We start from the raw sequence: 18,575 nt of genomic DNA on the forward strand, positions 1-18,575 counted from the left end.
GGAAGTGCGTACAACATGGCGCAGTGCGAAAGAAATAGAACCCAATACGATAAAACGCTACGCGTCACAGTACAGTGCAACATGGTGCAATCCGACTACAACGGCCACTAGATTACCATCACTGTTGTTTCCTTGCGCGAGAAACGGAACTCCACTGGGTCGTATATGTCTATGGCTTCGTATCGCTTGAGTGGCAGCAACGTGTCCAGACCCTGCAACATGAAAAATAAGGTGAGTGAACATCTTCTGACTTCAGAAGCTTGGCACGCTGTTGTGGACTGCACCCCTCAGAAAGGCTTGTTTACACAAATTCTACCGCTTCACTACGAATTCGTCATTACCGCAACAACATAACGCTAGAATATGTTAGCCACAATCTTTAGCGATAACTATCCAAGACATTCCTAAAGACTGTAACTGTTTAATTGCGCGCTGGCTTAGTGGCTTTAAGGATGGAGACGCCTTGGATTATCGAGATTTATTAAAATTACCTTTCGTGCTCGCCTCTCGTCGATCTTGCAGAAATACTCGGTAACGTAGATGTTGTCAAAGGCCAGATCATCAAGGTATTTTTCAACGTAATTCTTAGCCCTGTAGGGAGAAAGTGAAGTTTTCAAAGCGCTAAAGTCACGAATAGATTGCCTCGTTCTACTGGTGAAAACGTCGAGAATGGTAGCGCCTCCCCCAATTGACTACCGCAACCCCATGTTTTGTGGCTCCTTGATATGATTTGTCGGACCCAAGAAACAGGTAAAATCCTGGAGGGGGATAACGTTATTCTGTCTCTTTCTTTTTTATGTTTAGACATGGTTTCATTACCACGTCGCCAGGAGCGGCCCGTTCGCTGACATCCAAATGTATTATCGTATAGTAGCCATGAGTAGCGCAAATACTTTTAGATGGCAGGGCACAGCGCAGTGAACACTTGTAATGAAGAATGACGGCCGCTTTTCGACTGGCCATCATCAGTGTTAGGCTCAAGATCAGGAATAAATGACAACATGCATAAGCATAAAACCTACATACCGTAAATGGAAATGAATGACCTGAGTCAAATGTATAGCTTGTTTGTGCTACTTTTCTATAAGCTGTGCCGCTTTTTGGTTTTGCTTCGACATTATTATTCCCTTATGGTTCTGAATTTGCCTTATTCCATGATTAAGAAGGTTTCCTACACGATATTCGGCGTATGCTGTAAGTCCTCTATTCCGTACAAATTCAATAATTTTTGTGCCACCAACTGTCGTGTATCGGGCAATTTTAACTGGTTGTGGCACTGTAGCCACAACCAGTTAAAATTACCCGTTAAATTGCCGATCCCGCAACTTTGTGCTTAGGAGCACAAAGTTGCGGGATCGAATCCCTGAAATGGCGGCCCCCTTTCAATGGGGTCCAAATGCTGAAAAACAGCCGTGTACTTTGATTTAGGTTTCACGTTGAAGAACCCCAGGTGGTCCAAATTCGGACCTCCCCACTATGGCGTACCTCTTAATGAGACGGTAGTTCTGGCATGTAAAACCCAATAATTTTTTCCCTCTCTTGTGTTCAAAGTCGAATAAAATACGCTTTGAAGAAGACGAGGGGAAGGCTCATTTTCGTTTGAAGGCCGGTGCCACCTCACAACTTGAACGCCCGAATTTGTTTGGTCACTCTAGCTGGAAGCATAATCCTCGGCTTAGTTGCGAAAGAATTGCCAGAAACAGTGGTACTCACTCCAAGACAGCCGAGAGAAGAACTACCGCGAAGAGGCGACTCAGTGCGATAGAGATGAGAGGAATGACCCTGTGGCGATTTTCGAACTCCGCCTGAACGCCTTTGGCCAAGTCTTCGGGGCTGATGACGTTGATTGCGTCCTCGGGAGTTATCAGCTGCGTGCCCATGTACCATAAACGTATTTAGAGAGACTTCTAACAGTAATAATATTATTTATTGCGTACTCGACATTTTACGTCCTGGCCGGGGAGACATGAGCACGTAAAAAGAGAACCAGAAAGCAATTAGGCAAATGTTAGAATAATAGCAAAGCCCAGTGGCACGCTACATGACTCGAGTGTTGTAATATCTGTACCTGCGCTGAGAGTAGAAAGGTGACAACTTGACCCTTTATATTTTTACAACGCAAATAGCTACTTTTTTAGCTTTTTTTCACCCGCTTTCGAGGTAGGGATCCCAAAGTTCGTTGTTGCACTTGCAAAAAGTGCGTTTGCTCTCGCGTAACCGCGTTTCGGGGCAGTTTCGTAACAGAATACAAACGATTATAACTATTCGTGACCCTTGTGCGGACCACAAATACAAGCCCCTAAATTGTACTAGGTTTCAGTTCTGTTCCTCACAGTACACAGTATTACGCAACAATACTTGTAAACAAACACTATCCAAAGATTTTCACTACAAACATTTACGTCATGGAGCAGCTCCTTCCTTTGATAAAGTGAATAGCTATCTTGTTGTGTTACGTTTTAGTTTACATTGAGAATCGCTGCCAATTATTTCTGCACATTCTATTCCTTTTTTTAGAATCTTCTATTGCCTTTTATACTTGCCGGCACTTATCAGTGACGCAACTTCATCAAAATATATCACGCTTTTCCAGAAATAATTTCGGTGGGTGTTCAACGAGGCATGTTTGTTTGCATGGGTTACGTATACGGGGGTCCCGACGTAAAGCTCTTTGCATGGCACCACACTCTGCTTCCAATGATAGGTTGATCTCACGTTAATGCTCTTCGGTAAAATCAATCAATAAACAAATAAATAAATCATCGGACATTCAAATACACACTCACTGACCTTGTACTGCACGTTGACCCTAAAGTTGGCATCGAATTCTCGCTTGACAGCTTCCATGGCGGAGATGCTCTGACCGAATCCGGCATTTATGGGCTGCATCCCATCGCAGGTTCTTTTCCCCAGAAAAGCTGCGTCAAGAGAATGCAGCTGAGGAATATCCAAGGTTCTAATTACGGAGAATACCATGCTGCAAGTAGACGCACTTATAGTAAAGCAGCCATGTCCCGACCAGTAAATCCAAAAGGACAGTAACGCAAACAGTGATCCACCTGTCTGTCATTTTTGTATGCTTTTATCTCTTTATGCGCAGTTGTAACTATACGTGAACATCTCTTGTTGCTTTTGTCTTTTTGACTCGTGCACCATGTAACTACGTGTCAATACTGGCTTTGCCGTTGACCGCTCGGACAGTTGCCATCCAGTGATTATATATGTGCCTATACATTAAATAGAATGCAATTTTGTTGTAGCTTTAGTATAGAAATATCAGCTTTCTTGTTAGCCTAATCAAAAATAACTAGTTCAACTACCTAGCGCTCAGCGAATCATCTCCTGTAGTATACAACTAAGCAGTAAACATATGCTATCGACATATCAAGTACTCAGTGCTACGTTCAAATACCCAGTACTGCTTTTTTTTTACAAACTGTAAAAGATCAAAGCAACACAGCCATGCACTGTTGCCCAGAAAGCATTTCCAGACAATTGTGCTATAATCGTATTGGTAAATACAATTACAGCACAAAAGTAAAGTTTTTCAATCCCTTCGGCACACTCTTCTTTTGGAATATTGATTCCTCCCAGCCTAGTTCAAATATTTAAGCTATCATAGCCTAGATAAATAAGTCATTCAACATGGAAGTAGCACTTTCTAAATTTCATAGTACAGCTAGACAATACGCGAAGTGTTATGTATCTTTTATTCGTTCTGGGTGATACCGATTTCGAAACAGGCTCTTTAAGACCGTTGGTAATATAGCGCTGTCTCTAAATGGCGAATCAATGGAAACGACGTGGCAGTTGCTTACTGCTGACGACGTGACAGAGGATGGTCAGCTTCATCGGCCAGCACAGCAAGTAGCCCAGGATCGAGAGCGCCTCGAAGCAGCGCGCCTCCGCGGACTTGAACGCGTTCCGGCAGGCCCTGACTCCTTGCGAGAAAATGCCTGCATTAAAATGAAGGAACCCGCCGTGGTTGCTCAGTGGCTATGGTGTTAGGCTGCTGAGCACGAGGTCGCGGGATCAAATCGCGGCCACGGCGGCGGCATTTCGATGGGGGCGAAATGCGAAAACACCCGTGTACTTAGAATTCGGTGCACGTTAAAGAACCCCAGGTGGTCTGAATTTCCGGAGTCCTCCACTACGGCGTGCCTCATAATCAGAAAGTGGTTTTGGCACGTAAAACCCCATAATTTAATTAAAATGAAGGAAAAATAAACTGCGTGCCTCTGAGACGTCTAGAACAGCCTTCGTAATGAAGGTGCAGAGCGCGAATGAAGGACAAAGATGCGATAGAAGGCTCGACGTGTGCTGGACCGGTCTCGTGCCGTGATCATCTTTTTTTTGTCACCCTCTGTGCTTGTCTCGTTTTATATATTTGCATGTGTACAATATTATTGGTGTTCCTCGTAGAAGAATATAAAACGTCTTATTACAGTGTCTCACTGTTGGAGATATTTATTACAGTGTTTTACTGTCGGAGATATTTTTGCACATGATATATCCAAACATTTATACGTGAACAAAAGCTGTATGAATATTCAAATTCAACTTATCCCATTTCTCGGGAACGGAAACGAACTTGCCTGACACGTAAGACAGTAGGAGAGTCAACATCTTGTTCTTCGTTTATTGATGGCAAGCTCAATGAGAAATCAGCCTTAAGATAGGCTTGGGCAGCGAGATCGCTTTTTGCTAGCACTAAACAGGACAACTTTGTACAGACGCAAATCTTCACGTTTTTCGCAGTTAGGCGATACTAATTCATATCGCATTTAACGGAAGATGCTACAATGAACCGGATGCATCGGCTGCATTTCGTATTGTGGGAAGGTAACAATGCTGTAACTAAACCTTTCAATGTTGGCACACTCTGCGAGGCGTAGTGTTTCGCATAATATAATGAAACACCTCTTGCAGTAACCTATCGCAGACGTCTGTACGTTTTGCCCCTATTGATGAAAAATGAAGGCCTAGCATTCCTGAAATAGAAACAGGGGTGGTTTTATAATTGGCAGGTTTCGGATGTTTTCAAACGTTACACAGTATAAGCCAAACTTTAACATATTTTTTTCGCGATTCAGCGCGCATAGATGCACGGCAACCGCCGTTTAAGTCGCCGTTCAAGCTTCACCCTCTGATGCACCGGGCTTAGCGGAGATGGACCGGGTGAAAGGAAAACTATCGGAAGTCGCATCAACACTAAGACCACTTGAGCCTTCTGCCAAGCCAACGCTTTCCAGATAACATGCCTGTTCTGCTACTTGGACCGAAATTTCCATTACAAAGCCCGGTGTGACGAAAGCTGTGACGTGAAAATTAGCCAAGCTTACTCGGGAGCATCTCCATTAGAGCATATGACACTCGGGCAAGGTAGCATGAGGTAAAGGGTTGAAGTGCAACGACCCTGTGCTATATAGTGGGCGTTCGACAAGCTCGCCTGCTTGGGAGGAGCGAATAAAATTTACCTTACTATTTACCATACTATAATTACTACCTTAACAAACAATTTACGTTACTAAACTAATCGCGCGTATCTCTCAGTAATTGAACATTTCTGCTGCAATCGCAAGCTCGTAGTGCCCGAATAGATTTTTTTTTCTAAATGCTCCTTTTGTGTCAGCAGCGGCGGTCGCGATTGCGTGGTTTCTACTGATTTTACAAAAGCTTGAATAATTATTTGGCCGCCAGGGGCAAATAGAGAGAAGGTAAAAAAACCTTCTGAAATGCCCCCCTCTTCTCTCAATGCTCACCTTTTCCTATGCTCACTTCTTATTTCTACTTGAAAGAATTTACGTTTTCTGTAGTGATCTTGTTATATGGGGTCATGCAGCATGCGAAAATGAAAATAAAACCGGCAGACGGAAGCCGCTCTGGAGGGCGCTTGTGATTATAACAAAGTGAATGGCACAGAGATAGCAACGAGAGGAAAGGTATTGAGGTGAACCCGACGAACGTCCGGTGTTCTACCCTACACTCGAGGTGAGGCAAATGGGGAACGAAAGAAGAGGAAGGAAGTGACGACGGCGTGTGCGGTGAAGCAGCGTAATGGCACAGGTTATCCAGCGCACCCAAGGGGCAGCAGGGAGATCACAGCTGGAACCAAGGCGGTCCCTGTGTTGGTGCCACCGGGGTGAGAACATGCTGTCAGGCGTTCGCAAGCAAGATTGGCAGTCCGCGACACCGGACAGCCAATCTTATGCGTTTTCGGTACGAGGAGTATGGAGGGGAGTGTACACTGCCATCACACGGAGTGTAACTAGTGCACATGGCGCCCCCAAACCACGAACCACTACGGTTTCGATGTCTGACATCGAGGTTGTCGGTATTGTGTCTTATTCGCGATATTGTACTAGCCAATGCTACACTGTTTCCGCTCTTTACTAACCACAATTCTCACTTTCCTCGCGGCTTAGCAGAAAAGGCATTGTAACCTCTGGTGTTCTCCTGAGGCCTTCGTTTCCCTGTGTTTTTTTTTATATTCGAATGCCAAATGATCTCATTAAACCCAATCAGTCAGTACACGTAAATTTCTTCCCACCGAAATAAGCGCGAAGGAAATAAAGAAACGCGCACAGAGGGATAGAAGAGGTCGGCCTTGCTGGAGCTTGCTGTAAGGAATCACTCCCTTTCTAGCTATGAGCTACGTTTTCGAACAAACAAGTTTTTGGTCATTTACAATGACACATGCACGCCCCAACAGGTTTATACAGTTCGACGACCATGGTCGCCACAATCATTGTCAAATGAGTGCCGCTTGCCTTCCAGACCCAGATTCAACCATATAATATATTCAAGTGTTCGACGAAAACTCGTCTGGCGAGGAAACACATTGGTGCCTAAATTGATTGTGTTTTCTTTTATTCTTGGTGAGCGCACTGATTTTAGGTACCACCCATATAATATTTAGATACTTCCCATTCGACCTTACTCGTAGTGCCCGTCAAGTGCACGGTCATTGAAAGCTGGCTGAATGACTCGTGGTGTTTAACTTCCCAAAGTAAAATGAAGGCTATGAGAGGCGGCGTTATGGAGGAATCAGGAATAATTGAGCACATTTCGGATTGTTTATTGTTCACCTAAATCGAAGTACATATCTACTTTTGCACTTAGTTGTGATGGAAATGCGATAACCGCTGTTGTTATTAAGAACCTATAGAAACTCGTGTGTACACATCAGCAGGTGTTCACAAATCGATGAAGCCGCTGAGGCCGTCCTCGCCAAACAGGGCAAACACGGGTGACTGTTCAATCTGCATGTACACATTTCTTTATCACCAGATAAGGAAGCCCGAGAAAAGCTGCCGATATGGAACAGCACACAAACAGACGAAATTCACGGCACAACTTCAATGCCTGCCAACGTGACATGCGGGAAACAAAACACACGGCACCATGAACACAACCTAAGGACGTCAATGGGCCAGCCGCTACCACACAACGCAAACTCGCAAAGGACGACCCCGCTTGAATCAGATACGAAGCTCTAACTCACGGCTTTTTGAAACACTTGGAACACGAGTGTTCACACTTGCTCATTGATGATACCATTCGAGTAACATCTGCCTGAGTAAACTCGAATTGTTAGGCCTCTCCCAAGGCCTGGTGTTTGGACCCTTGTGAGAGTTTTCATATCGAAAAGGAGTCCCCAAGTATTTCTAGGTGTGGTCTTTAGGCATCCTAGTTGTGGAGCATACCCTGTTGGAGGAGGCAGGTGCCTACCTATACAAGAACTACAAGCGTGAGGGAGCCTGGTTCTCGGTCATTTCGAGACTTCAACGGGTGTGCCTACGTATTATAGTTGGCGTTATGTGGTACTCTGGATTCTTAACAACGCAATAAGACGGGAAATCAGACGTAGAAAGACACAGACGCCCCGCATCTGGCATACCAATTAGCTCTCGCTACCACTTCAGCAGCTATGGGATGCCACATTGGAAATTGCCTCCATCGGAGGGGTCCAGATCTCCTCTTACGTGGTTTTGTTGCTCTCACCTGGTTCAACGTGATTCGCATGGCCCAGGATATATTCCCGAGGACAGTTCACCCCTAAAGAAAGCCGTTTGCAGAACGTGGGAACATTGGTGCCCATTTGCATAACCAGTGGATGAGCGGCGGCGATGCTGTTTTGGGCCCAAGTCCCTCACGAAATCGCGGCGGACACGCAACAAACGGGGCCACCGCTGTGGTCTATCCGGCTGTCTATCTTTTCGTCAGTGTATATAAATCTAACCCGATATTTAGGACTACCTTACTAAGCAGTTAGCCATCTTGCGTGCTTTCAAATCGAACAGGAGAGCTAACCCGACCAATCTATATAAGTGCTAAATGAAGGTTCCCGCAAAAACTATTCGTAGGTAACCTACACAGAAAAAAATATTCCCAACCACCTCATGGAACGAGAGCGCTAGCGTGGTCGCCCATTTCTATTTATGATGGCAATATTGGATTTTTACTCAGCTTTCAAGACTTAACGACACAACTATGCGCGAGCGCTGCATACCTTCGCATCGCAGCTCGAGCTTTTTGGCGTAGTCAGCCTCGATTTCGCCGTCGCTTTCCAGCTCTTGCTTGAGTTCTTGGTACTTCTCGCGTACCAGCTTCGAGCGTGGGTCGTTGTCGGACACTTTGTCCACGTATTCGGCGTCCGCCTCGAGCGCCCTTGTCTCGCGGTCGTCGCCGGACACCTGCGTCGAACACAGATGGACGCGACGGGGCGACTTTGTGAACATACGGCGTTACGGATGCCCCGTTTCAGGTCTCTTATTCAAATTGCCGTAACAAATTTCGAGCCTGAAAAAGACACCCCACACACCAGTTGTTTTGTATTTATAATGATTCTTGGTCTTAGGAGAATGTTTTACCTTACGGGGCCCTTCCTGTATGCATTGAAAAGAAATACTTGGCTGGGGATAAACCAAAGCTCACTGGCTTGCGTCATTTCTTGAAACTGTGATGCCCTAAATCAAGGTTCTATTTGGAACAGTAGGCAGAGTTAATATTTTTTTCATAAATGAAACAAAATTAATACTGAAATTGGTTAAGCGTTTGACGAATGATTCATTTCTGCAGCTTATGAACAATTGAATATGGAACCCAATGTTCGTCTCGAAGTAAAGTGAATTACTAAGACCTTTCGGTAAAAACATTTTCGTTCGGCTGTGGCACTGAGAAAATGAACACGCGTCGCGCACAAAGCCGGGGGTGAAATACAGTGACATAGTTGGTGCCAAGAAATTAGTAAACACAGTCGAGGATGGCAGATGACCAGGCGGTATTGACAGACTAAACAATCTTCTGGCATATGATGAAAGCGGCTGAAACTGTCTACGCTAAAGGGAAACGTACGCTAAAGGCAAGTGTACGTAAAATACAAGTCATGGTTATACTGCTCATCGTGTGCAAATCTTAGTTCACGTTGGTGAATTTGAAAGAACAATGTCAGCTCGATCACATGCTCACAGCTAATGTTTATGCTATGCAATTAGCGTTTGCCAAATGTTTCTCCGCGCTTCCAGACGTTATGTGTACGTGTATGTGCCTGTCTACGTGCCTGTGCACAAGTGCAGTTTTCTACTTCTTTGGTAGAAAACTGCACTTACCTCTCTGGCTCTGTAAATATTGCTTACGGAGTCGCCCTAAAATTGCAACTCCGCAAGCAACATTTACCAACATGCAAAACACATTCAAAATTAACAAGGTATGCGTGCAATGAAAACCTCCGGCAGTGGTAAAGGCATTCAGTTATTCAAAGAAATATGTTATATATATATATATATATATATATATATATATATATATATATATATATATATATATATATATATATAAAGTGGAATTTGGTAAAATATCCGGAACTCTCCCGCTTTTTTCTGTCTTTCTGTCACGGGTGATCTTTATTGGCAGATTCACTGTGAAATTATTCAGATCCAATAGCGGTTGTAAAAAAAAAGAACCAGAAGGTAAAAAAGCATGCGGGGCGCGCATACGTAGCCTGCGAAAAATATGGACTGATGCTTACCTCTTTTTCTATTGGTTTGACTTCTTGGTCGATGGCCGAAGTTTCATTGTGAATTACTTTGGCCTGCTCCTAGAATCGCAACGCAAGCGCAGAAGGTGAAGCACTAGAGCCCATTATAGTTGCTAAATAAACGCACTTATCCAATTTGGTTTCTCGCTAAAAGGTTCATGCGCAGAATCACAAAATATTTCCCAATTCTTGTCCTAGACTATACTAGTATAATCCCAAGTCCCAGAATAATCGTACGACGCCCCCCCCCCCCCCCCCCCCTCTGCTTTTCTGCCTGTCTCTCAGAATGTCGTGTCATTGTAAACAAATAAGCGCAGGTCGAAACCGGTCCTTCAGTGAACCGCATGGATGTGCGCTCAGAAAACATTGGAATTCCAATAAGTCACCCCACCCACCAAAACAGCCGACGCGGCAAACTTTCACGTCAGCCCCTCACGCGGACACAACAAATGTTTAAATACGAAAGCTTTTAATTGCGGGGTCCACGATCAACTTCCTGTAATGGTTCTGACGTCAGCAAGAACCCAACAAAAATGCTCTCGTGACAGGAATGGTGCCGCCATCCAGGAGCGGTAAAGTGAAGTGCTGCATCATGGCACTAACGATGCGCTGACAGAGTGCGCTTTGGTAGTCTCAGCCCAGCGAATGCTCGAGCACGGTGTAGCTTGGTGTAGGTGGTGTAGGCCTTCTGCAGAGGTGACGACTCTGTTTCCTCACATGGTTTGTCTTTCGTGTCGGATTAACCTGTAACGCCTCGTCGCCTGCGGAGTGCAGCTTCAACATGCACCAGCGAAGCTTATATGCTGCCTACGGCTTCAGTTGCGATGGTACCAACTAAGAAAACTGCTACGCTATGTGGTGCAGAAAGGCAACGACGTCGACGAGCGAATCTCGCTTTGGTCCTGCCAGAGACACGCCAGCGTGAAGCAGACCGCGTTTGTGTGTTCGTGGCGCACGCTTCCTGAAGCTGAGCGCGTCGCATCTCAACTGGCTGCCCAAGACACTACGGAGCTATATCAAAATACTTTTACCTTCGCTGAAGCAACTCTGCAGCTGGCGGCCGCTCTCTAGCAAGACGCCGCGCGCCAAGCAAACTTCCAACACGGTCGCCGACCCGCAAATCGAGCACCTTTCGCTGCAGCGGACTGTGAGTTCACGAAGCCATTAACTGACAACTCGTTCGGTTTCCCTTGTATGGTCTGAGAACACCTGTGGTTTATGGTGGAGTTGCGGAGTGCTCCCACGCGCACAATGCAGTACCTCCCGGGGAATGTTTTCTTGTCGCGAGCCGTTCCTCAACTTTCGCTATTGTGGCAATTGTAGAGGATCTCTGTGCAACTGTAGGAGGCCGTTGATGGCTACATGCAACTTAATTCTTCACGTACGGTAAGCATGCAACGGCTTTTGTGAAGACACGTCGCACTTACGTGTTCTACTGATTCCTACGGAATAGGAATCAACCACAATTTTCTGCATTCTCACCGGTGCTTCGTTTGTCTTATGGCTGACGCTATTACGCTTATTGCATAAGATAGAATCAATTGATGGAGACAAGTAAACATTTATTTTCCACCCACGTGTTGTGGCATGTAAACAAGATGATAGGTGCGAGAGACGAAACGAAAACTATATGAAATAATCTTCGGTGGACGCCACTACAAAGTATTTTTCACGGATGTTTTTTGAGCACCAGGCGCACAGAACTATTATATCTTTTTTACCTTTGCCTTTTCTCACCTCAACTGCATCTCGAGCTCCCTTACGTTTACATTCAAAATTCCATGGTACAGATTATGCGCAATAATTTTGGTGATCGACAAACCAACTTCATATGACTGGGAAGATTTTTACTGCATTCCACCTGCAGTGAGCAATAATCGAGCCGCCACAAGAGCAACACGGGGTTTGTCTTAAAATAGTAAGAACGCAACGCTGCCTTCGAAGTTGTGCCGCCAGTCAAAAAGAAACAAAAGCGAGTGTTGTGACACAAAAGTCCTGTGAGCTCTATGCTCAATTTCGAGAAAGCCGCAGAGGTATTTTTCTTGGGTGAGCTTCTAGATGCTGCGGAAAGTGTGGCACACGTCCTCTTACCATCTATTTGCAACTGTTGGCTCCCATCTCCTGTATTACTCTGACCTTTGTTTTCTGGAATGTGCTCTAAAATAGCCAGTGTTTAACCTATCTTTACAATAAGCTCCAGTGAGGGGCCTTCCAAAGCGTCCAGCGCAGGTTTATTGAAAGTATCCAAGCTGTCCTACAATTTGTCGCGCAAGCGAGCTACTAGCAAATTTCGATAAAGTTTTCAAGATGTATCAGCAGGCTCGGACAGGCCTAATCAATAAAAAGAAATTTCATACCGACGTATCGTCGGATGGATCAAATGCTTTTGAAGCATATATGTTTCTCAACGATTGCAGCGCGGCATATGACCGTAGTCAGTGCTATTGTAATAATATGCAGTCTAACGCCCTATATATCTATTCATCAAATTTCTGCCCTCAACTGTCTTTATAGCTAGGCCGATGCAACAGCGCTCTTCCGAAAGCCGAGTGGCAAGAACTTACGTCGAAGTCCCAGATGATCCTCTTGATGGGCTTGTACATCAACAGAAGGCGTTCCTTGGTGTGGTTGTAGGAGAGAGCACCGAGGCACATGAACGAGTCCACGGCCACTTTGCTGTTGATCATCATACTCTCGATTGGACCTGGGTAGCATGTCAGGGCGCGAAGAAGGCAACAACACAGACACTCGACTCCTGAAAGAGTTAGAATGGAGAGCGGCAGCCGCACGACGGGTGTCTCAGATTTCGCACGCACCGGTACAACATGCATTTTGAAGGCCACGCGCAGACTTCACGGTGGCGCCGCTAGTCCGAGTGGGCACCGAGTGTCCTTAGGGAAGCACAGAAGCGCTTTCCCTCTGCAGTACACACCTTAATACATAGCTGGGTTTGTCGGTGGCAATACGTTGTGTGGGCGTGTTAATTCGATGCTAAATGCGTTACCGTCGGCAGAGATTGCGAGATCGGCTGTGCCGAATTTTTTAGTCTTGGTAGGGTGGCCCATTCCCAGTGGCACATAACTAGCTGCCCAAGTTGGCACCGAAGACGTTCGTTGAAGAGAGGCGTACGCCTACTGTAACATGTACAGTGCTCCAAGTTTTCATCGCTAAGATACATTGAAGGCTACAGTACAGACCGAGTCGGACATACCAAGTGATCCAAGTCGGCGTCAACGTTTCATTGAACAGTGGTACATAGTCAGTGCCGCATCTACAGTGACGGACGGACGGACGGACGGACGGACGGACGGACGGACGGACGGACGGACGGACGGACGGACGGACGGACGGACGGACGGACGGACGGACGGACGGACGGACGGACGGACGGACGGACGGACGGACGGACGGACGGACGGACGGACGGACGGACGGACGGACGGACGGACGGACGGACGGACGGACGGACGGACGGACGGACGGACGGACGGACGGACGGACGGACGGACGGACGGACGGACGGACGGACGGACGGACGGACGGACGGACGGACGGACAGACAGACAGACAGACAGACAGACAGACAGACAGACAGACAGACAGACAGACAGACAGACAGACAGACAGACAGACAGACAGACAGACAGACAGACAGACAGACAGACAGACAGACAGACAGACAGACAGACAGACAGACAGACAGACAGACAGACAGACAGACAGACAGACAGACAGACAGACAGACAGACAGACAGACAGACAGACAGACAGACAGACAGACAGACAGACAGACAGACAGACAGACAGACAGACAGACAGACAGACAGACAGACAGACAGACAGACAGACAGACAGACAGACAGACAGACAGACAGACAGACAGACAGACAGACAGACAGACAGACAGACAGACAGACAGACAGACAGACAGACAGACAGACAGACAGACAGACAGACAGACAGACAGACAGACAGACAGACAGACAGACAGACAGACAGACAGACAGACAGACAGACAGACAGACAGACAGACAGACAGACAGACAGACAGACAGACAGACAGACAGACAGACAGACAGACAGACAGACAGACAGACAGACAGACAGACAGACAGACAGACAGACAGACAGACAGACAGACAGACAGACAGACAGACAGACAGACAGACAGACAGACAGACAGACAGACAGACAGACAGACAGACAGACAGACAGACAGACAGACAGACAGACAGACAGACAGACAGACAGACAGACAGACAGACAGACAGACAGACAGACAGACAGACAGACAGACAGACAGACAGACAGACAGATAGATAGATAGATAGATAGATAGATAGATAGATAGATAGATAGATAGATAGATAGATAGATAGATAGATAGATAGATAGATAGATAGATAGATAGATAGCATCATGTCTACACACCTCGAAGGATGAGCGATACGCTGGCGGTGACCAGAGCTGATCGACCAGCCCGACCACAGAGAAAGGGCACCAGGAGCCAGGAAATGGAGCGGGCTCTGGCCGAGAGCGCGTAGCCGGCGCCCGTGAGCAGTATGACGGCGGTGCCCATGCAGCGAAGCGTCAGCTCCGTGGTGAACAGCTCGCGCACGATGCCCACGTAGAAGACTGACTCCACCCAGAAAAAGAGGGCGCCACCTTGTCAGGGAAAGACTTGGATAATTCACATAGGTTAGAAATATTGTCTTAACTGGAATGTCCACGGGAACACGAATTCGGAGACTGACGCTAAAGACATTGTTTCATGGGTGCCGATCCAAGAGATTTCGCAGTGTAATGACATCGCTTTGTAATTGCTACACCTGCCTATTTGGGCAGACAGATAAAGACAGCCAATAAATATCAGCTAGCGAGGCAGATAGATCGTAACAATGGTATATCATGTTGTTCTTGTCATGCAAAACACTGTTAAAACGCTGCCACAAGAAATGACTTGCCCTTGCCATTTTTGAAGATCGGCTACGTGTTTATGTGGAAATTACCAGGAAAAAATATTCAACGACATTTTGTCGAATTATTTGAAATATGCTAATTACCTCGATAACTATAACTTTAGGCACATGTATATACATATGGTTAGTCCAGCACGAAAGAAGTATTGTCTCTTTAGGAGAAACCACATCTTTCGAGATATCCGTTCCCCAAATCTGCTAAAACATGCATTGATGTTGCGGTGGCGGTCATCTCGCATTGATAAAGGAGCACGTTTGAAAAGTGCTGACCGTAACGCAAGTGTACTTGGTTGCACATTTTAAGGTCACTTATCTCGGAAACTGCTGCTAGTCGTACAATTTCTCTGAGGCAGATGTGTCATTGCAGTTTTCATTACTTCTAATGAAACAGAAAAGGAAACGACGACATGTACATACGAATCGTTTTTTAAGTGTTGAGCCTAAAAACAACCACCTCGTCCGGTCAGAATACATAGCGATACTTGTCTCTTTGTAGCCTATCGTTTATAATCGCGCTTTTGGTATAAACCTGATGCATACCAATATAACTTTCAAACCTATCACAGACAGACAGAGACAGACAGACAGACAGAGACAGACAGACAGACCGACAGACAGACAGAGACAGACAGACAGACCGACAGACAGACAGACAGACAGACAGACAGACAGACAGACAGACAGACAGACAGACGGACGGACGGACGGACGGACGGACGGACGGACGGACGGGCAGATAGAGAGATGAACAAATGGATAGATATTTGACAAGTAGTCCTGTACACTTCGCAGCACACCAGTTGACGCGCGCAAAGCGATACTCACAGTAACCCATGAAGAGTCCGAATACGAAGCCAAAGACGAAGCGCGGCGCTCTGCATTGGTCAGGTTCGCCGAAGAAAAACTTTAGCACCGGCACGGGAACGTGATGCTTGCACCCTGCGTCAGTGACGAACTACATTCTCATGCTGGCACTTTTTCCTTCAGCTGTCTATTTAGATAAACTAAATAATATTTTAATGACGAAACATGAATAAAAATTTTAGCGACTGACTGGCGCCTCCCTGCACAAGCGGCCTTCGCGGCAGGAAGCCTTTGTTAGGTCTGGCGCGCACGTTGGTTACTGAGCCTGGTTGTTTAAAGTGCGAGAGTCGTTAGATGATGATGTGTAGTCGCCTCTGGGGCGTCGACTTTGATAGCCTGGCCATGTATCATTTCATTATTTACCATAAGAATGTAAACCCAAAGCCTTTCATCTACCAAGATGGTATCTATGTCTACGAATCGATCCAGTTTGTTGTAAACCAGGGCTCTGGTTTACGAGTTTGTTCGAATTCTGTTGAGATTGATCTTGACGTGCAACCTTAGAAGCTGATTAAAAAAGGGCTGCAACAGTACTTACAGGTTCGGATGCCCTTGCAATGAAAATACACCGACCCGGTTGCCATGCGCGCCTGCACCTTTTCTTTGTTTTCTTCCCAACTCGAGGCTCATACCCACTATGGAAGTTAAGAGACTTGGATGGGTTAGTTGGTTGCTGGCTTTGTGGAACATGGTCATATAACATCGCCATTTTAGGACAGGATGCAGTGTGCTTTCTGTGAGCTTTCTTTCTGCGTCCTGTCCTCAAAGCGCGTCGTTATAACTATGTTCCATCAAGCCACTTTAGAGGATTTGCCAAATCTCGGGTGGAAAAATCATATCAATATACCTAATATATTCCACTGGAGAAACTTCAACTCATTGTGACAGATGTAAGGATGTAAACGACGTATCCTGAATTCAAATATACTATAACATAGTGAATGAAAAGCGTTTAATTGCGAAATCCCATACGGCTCTATATTATATCCCTGAACAGCTTCGAATAAATTGTTCCGTGATCATGCCCTTGGCCGCTTCGACTTTTGTGTGCATTGAGAGGTAATCTTCCCTGTGCATTTCGGGAACACTTTATTTGTTTACAGAAGTTTTCATTGCTATATTCAGGCCGTAGTATTCATTTATGCGGTACGAACCATATTATTTGCACAGTGATGAAATACTACATTCTTGACACGAATCGGCTGCCTTTCTCAAACATTAAACTATAACAATTACTTAACTATTTTTCGATTCACTTTACCATGATGACTATTCCGCTTTCAACATCGAGCAGAATACGTCTTCGCCCATCATATCTTTTTTCTTTTTTCATCAGTTTTTTCCGAACTACCTAATATTTGGCCCACTTCTCCACGACGAATCAAGAATTCGACACCGGAGGCGACTTCAAGAAGCGCCAAGCCATCTCCGCGGCACCCAGTCATCACCGCGACGAATCAAGAAGTCGACGCGGGCGAGGTCATCACCCTGCCCCGGCCGGTTCCTGCCGACGAGGGGTCACCGAATTGATTTAAGGGCGGACCGGCCCATTGTGAAGAGAGAGAGTCGTTTGTAGCCGCGAAGTCAGTCTGATGCGCTCATACTGCTACCTGAACGCTATCATCATCGATCTGTAAATACTGTATATAAAGCTTTTCGTTTCTTGTTCGTCTACGGAACGAGTCCGTCTTTCCTCCTCCACCCCGAAGTCACAACAATGGGTGCGTGGACCCGGTCTTGCACAGGCCTCCATACAGACACTGAATTGGTTCCTGACGACCCCACGACGTCTTTCCCGGATGTGAGGAGACATGGTGGCGTATTCACGACAAAACTGCGGTGGGCTTGGTCATTTTAGAGAGTTTGGGAACGTTGAGAAGGTTTCGGAACTCTGCCTTCGCCTACCGGAATTCTCATGGATTGAAGTCCAAGATCGGAGAACATTTCCCATTGTTTTGTTGAGAAGAAGCCGGATTCTATACTTAGCCCGAAGCACTTACGGCTGTCAGCTTTACAGTTTGTCCATACGTTTGTGCCATTTCGAATATGCAGTGTGGTTATGTTTGAATTATGTTAGCCATTTAGTGTATGCTGTTGAGCCATTATGCTCTTATTGCAATCACGCCACTCGGCAATATTTACCGTTTTTTATATAAATTGTGCTTTGGGTTGCAGATGGTTTTGTTTCTGGCTCCGGCTTAATGCCTGGGTCTGTTAAATAAAACTCGAACCGACTCGTTACACGTAGCACGTAGGTCTGGCCGGACCAATTGAGCGGAGTTTCAAGGTGCGTCCACTTGGCTCTGTTTCGTTCTTACATGCCAGTTTTGTTCTTACAAATGAACAGTCTGGCAGCAGCAGTGACAGGCACCGGACGTATCTTTTAAGCATCCGAACTTATTTTTTCAGGTTGGTTCCTGTTCCGCTGACACGTTCATTCCCGCCCTTTTGCTGCCGCGAGTTTCTTCCACGTTAAAATGCGGCGACGGGAGTAATTCTATGGCTGAAGGACTGAAAAGTTTTTTCACGTGTCCAAGTTTATCTGCCGAAGCTTTGCTGTGCCATCAACCGTGTGCATCACGTGAGAACTGCGAAGACGCGTCGCTCTCCATCACGACAGTTTGGCAGCAGTAGTGACAGGCACCGGACGCATCTTTTAAGCATGCGAACTTATTTTTCCAGGTTTGTACACA

At 46.0% G+C, this 18,575-nt stretch overlaps 1 protein-coding gene across 1 annotated transcript; it reads right to left on the minus strand.

The window, feature by feature from the left end:
- Window positions 1-446: 446 nt before the first annotated feature.
- LOC126533739 (protein sneaky-like) lies at window positions 447-16,591 on the minus strand. The gene is made up of 9 exons (XM_072289533.1): window positions 16,519-16,591; window positions 14,471-14,704; window positions 12,604-12,743; window positions 10,031-10,099; window positions 8,513-8,696; window positions 6,081-6,123; window positions 2,791-2,977; window positions 1,714-1,868; window positions 447-591 (listed from the first exon to the last, which is right to left on the minus strand). The coding sequence occupies exons 1-9, from the start codon at window positions 16,589-16,591 to the stop codon at window positions 447-449; spliced, it is 1,230 nt and encodes a 409-aa protein (XP_072145634.1).
- Window positions 16,592-18,575: the final 1,984 nt, after the last annotated feature.

The sequence above is a fragment of the Dermacentor andersoni genome, chromosome 7, assembly GCF_023375885.2.
Source record: "Dermacentor andersoni chromosome 7, qqDerAnde1_hic_scaffold, whole genome shotgun sequence".
NCBI lineage: Eukaryota > Metazoa > Arthropoda > Arachnida > Ixodida > Ixodidae > Dermacentor > Dermacentor andersoni.

Coding starts and splice junctions, on each gene's coding strand:
- LOC126533739 (XM_072289533.1), bottom strand. CDS start 16,591: ATGGCGATGTTATATGACCATGTTCCACAAAGCCAGCAACCAACTAAC. Junction 12,744..14,470: donor CGTATCGCTCATCCTTCGAG/GTGTGTAGACAT, acceptor CATGCTACCCAG/GTCCAATCGAGAGTATGATG. Junction 6,124..8,512: donor GCTCGAGCTGCGATGCGAAG/GTATGCAGCGCT, acceptor GCACCAACACAG/GGACCGCCTTGGTTCCAGCT.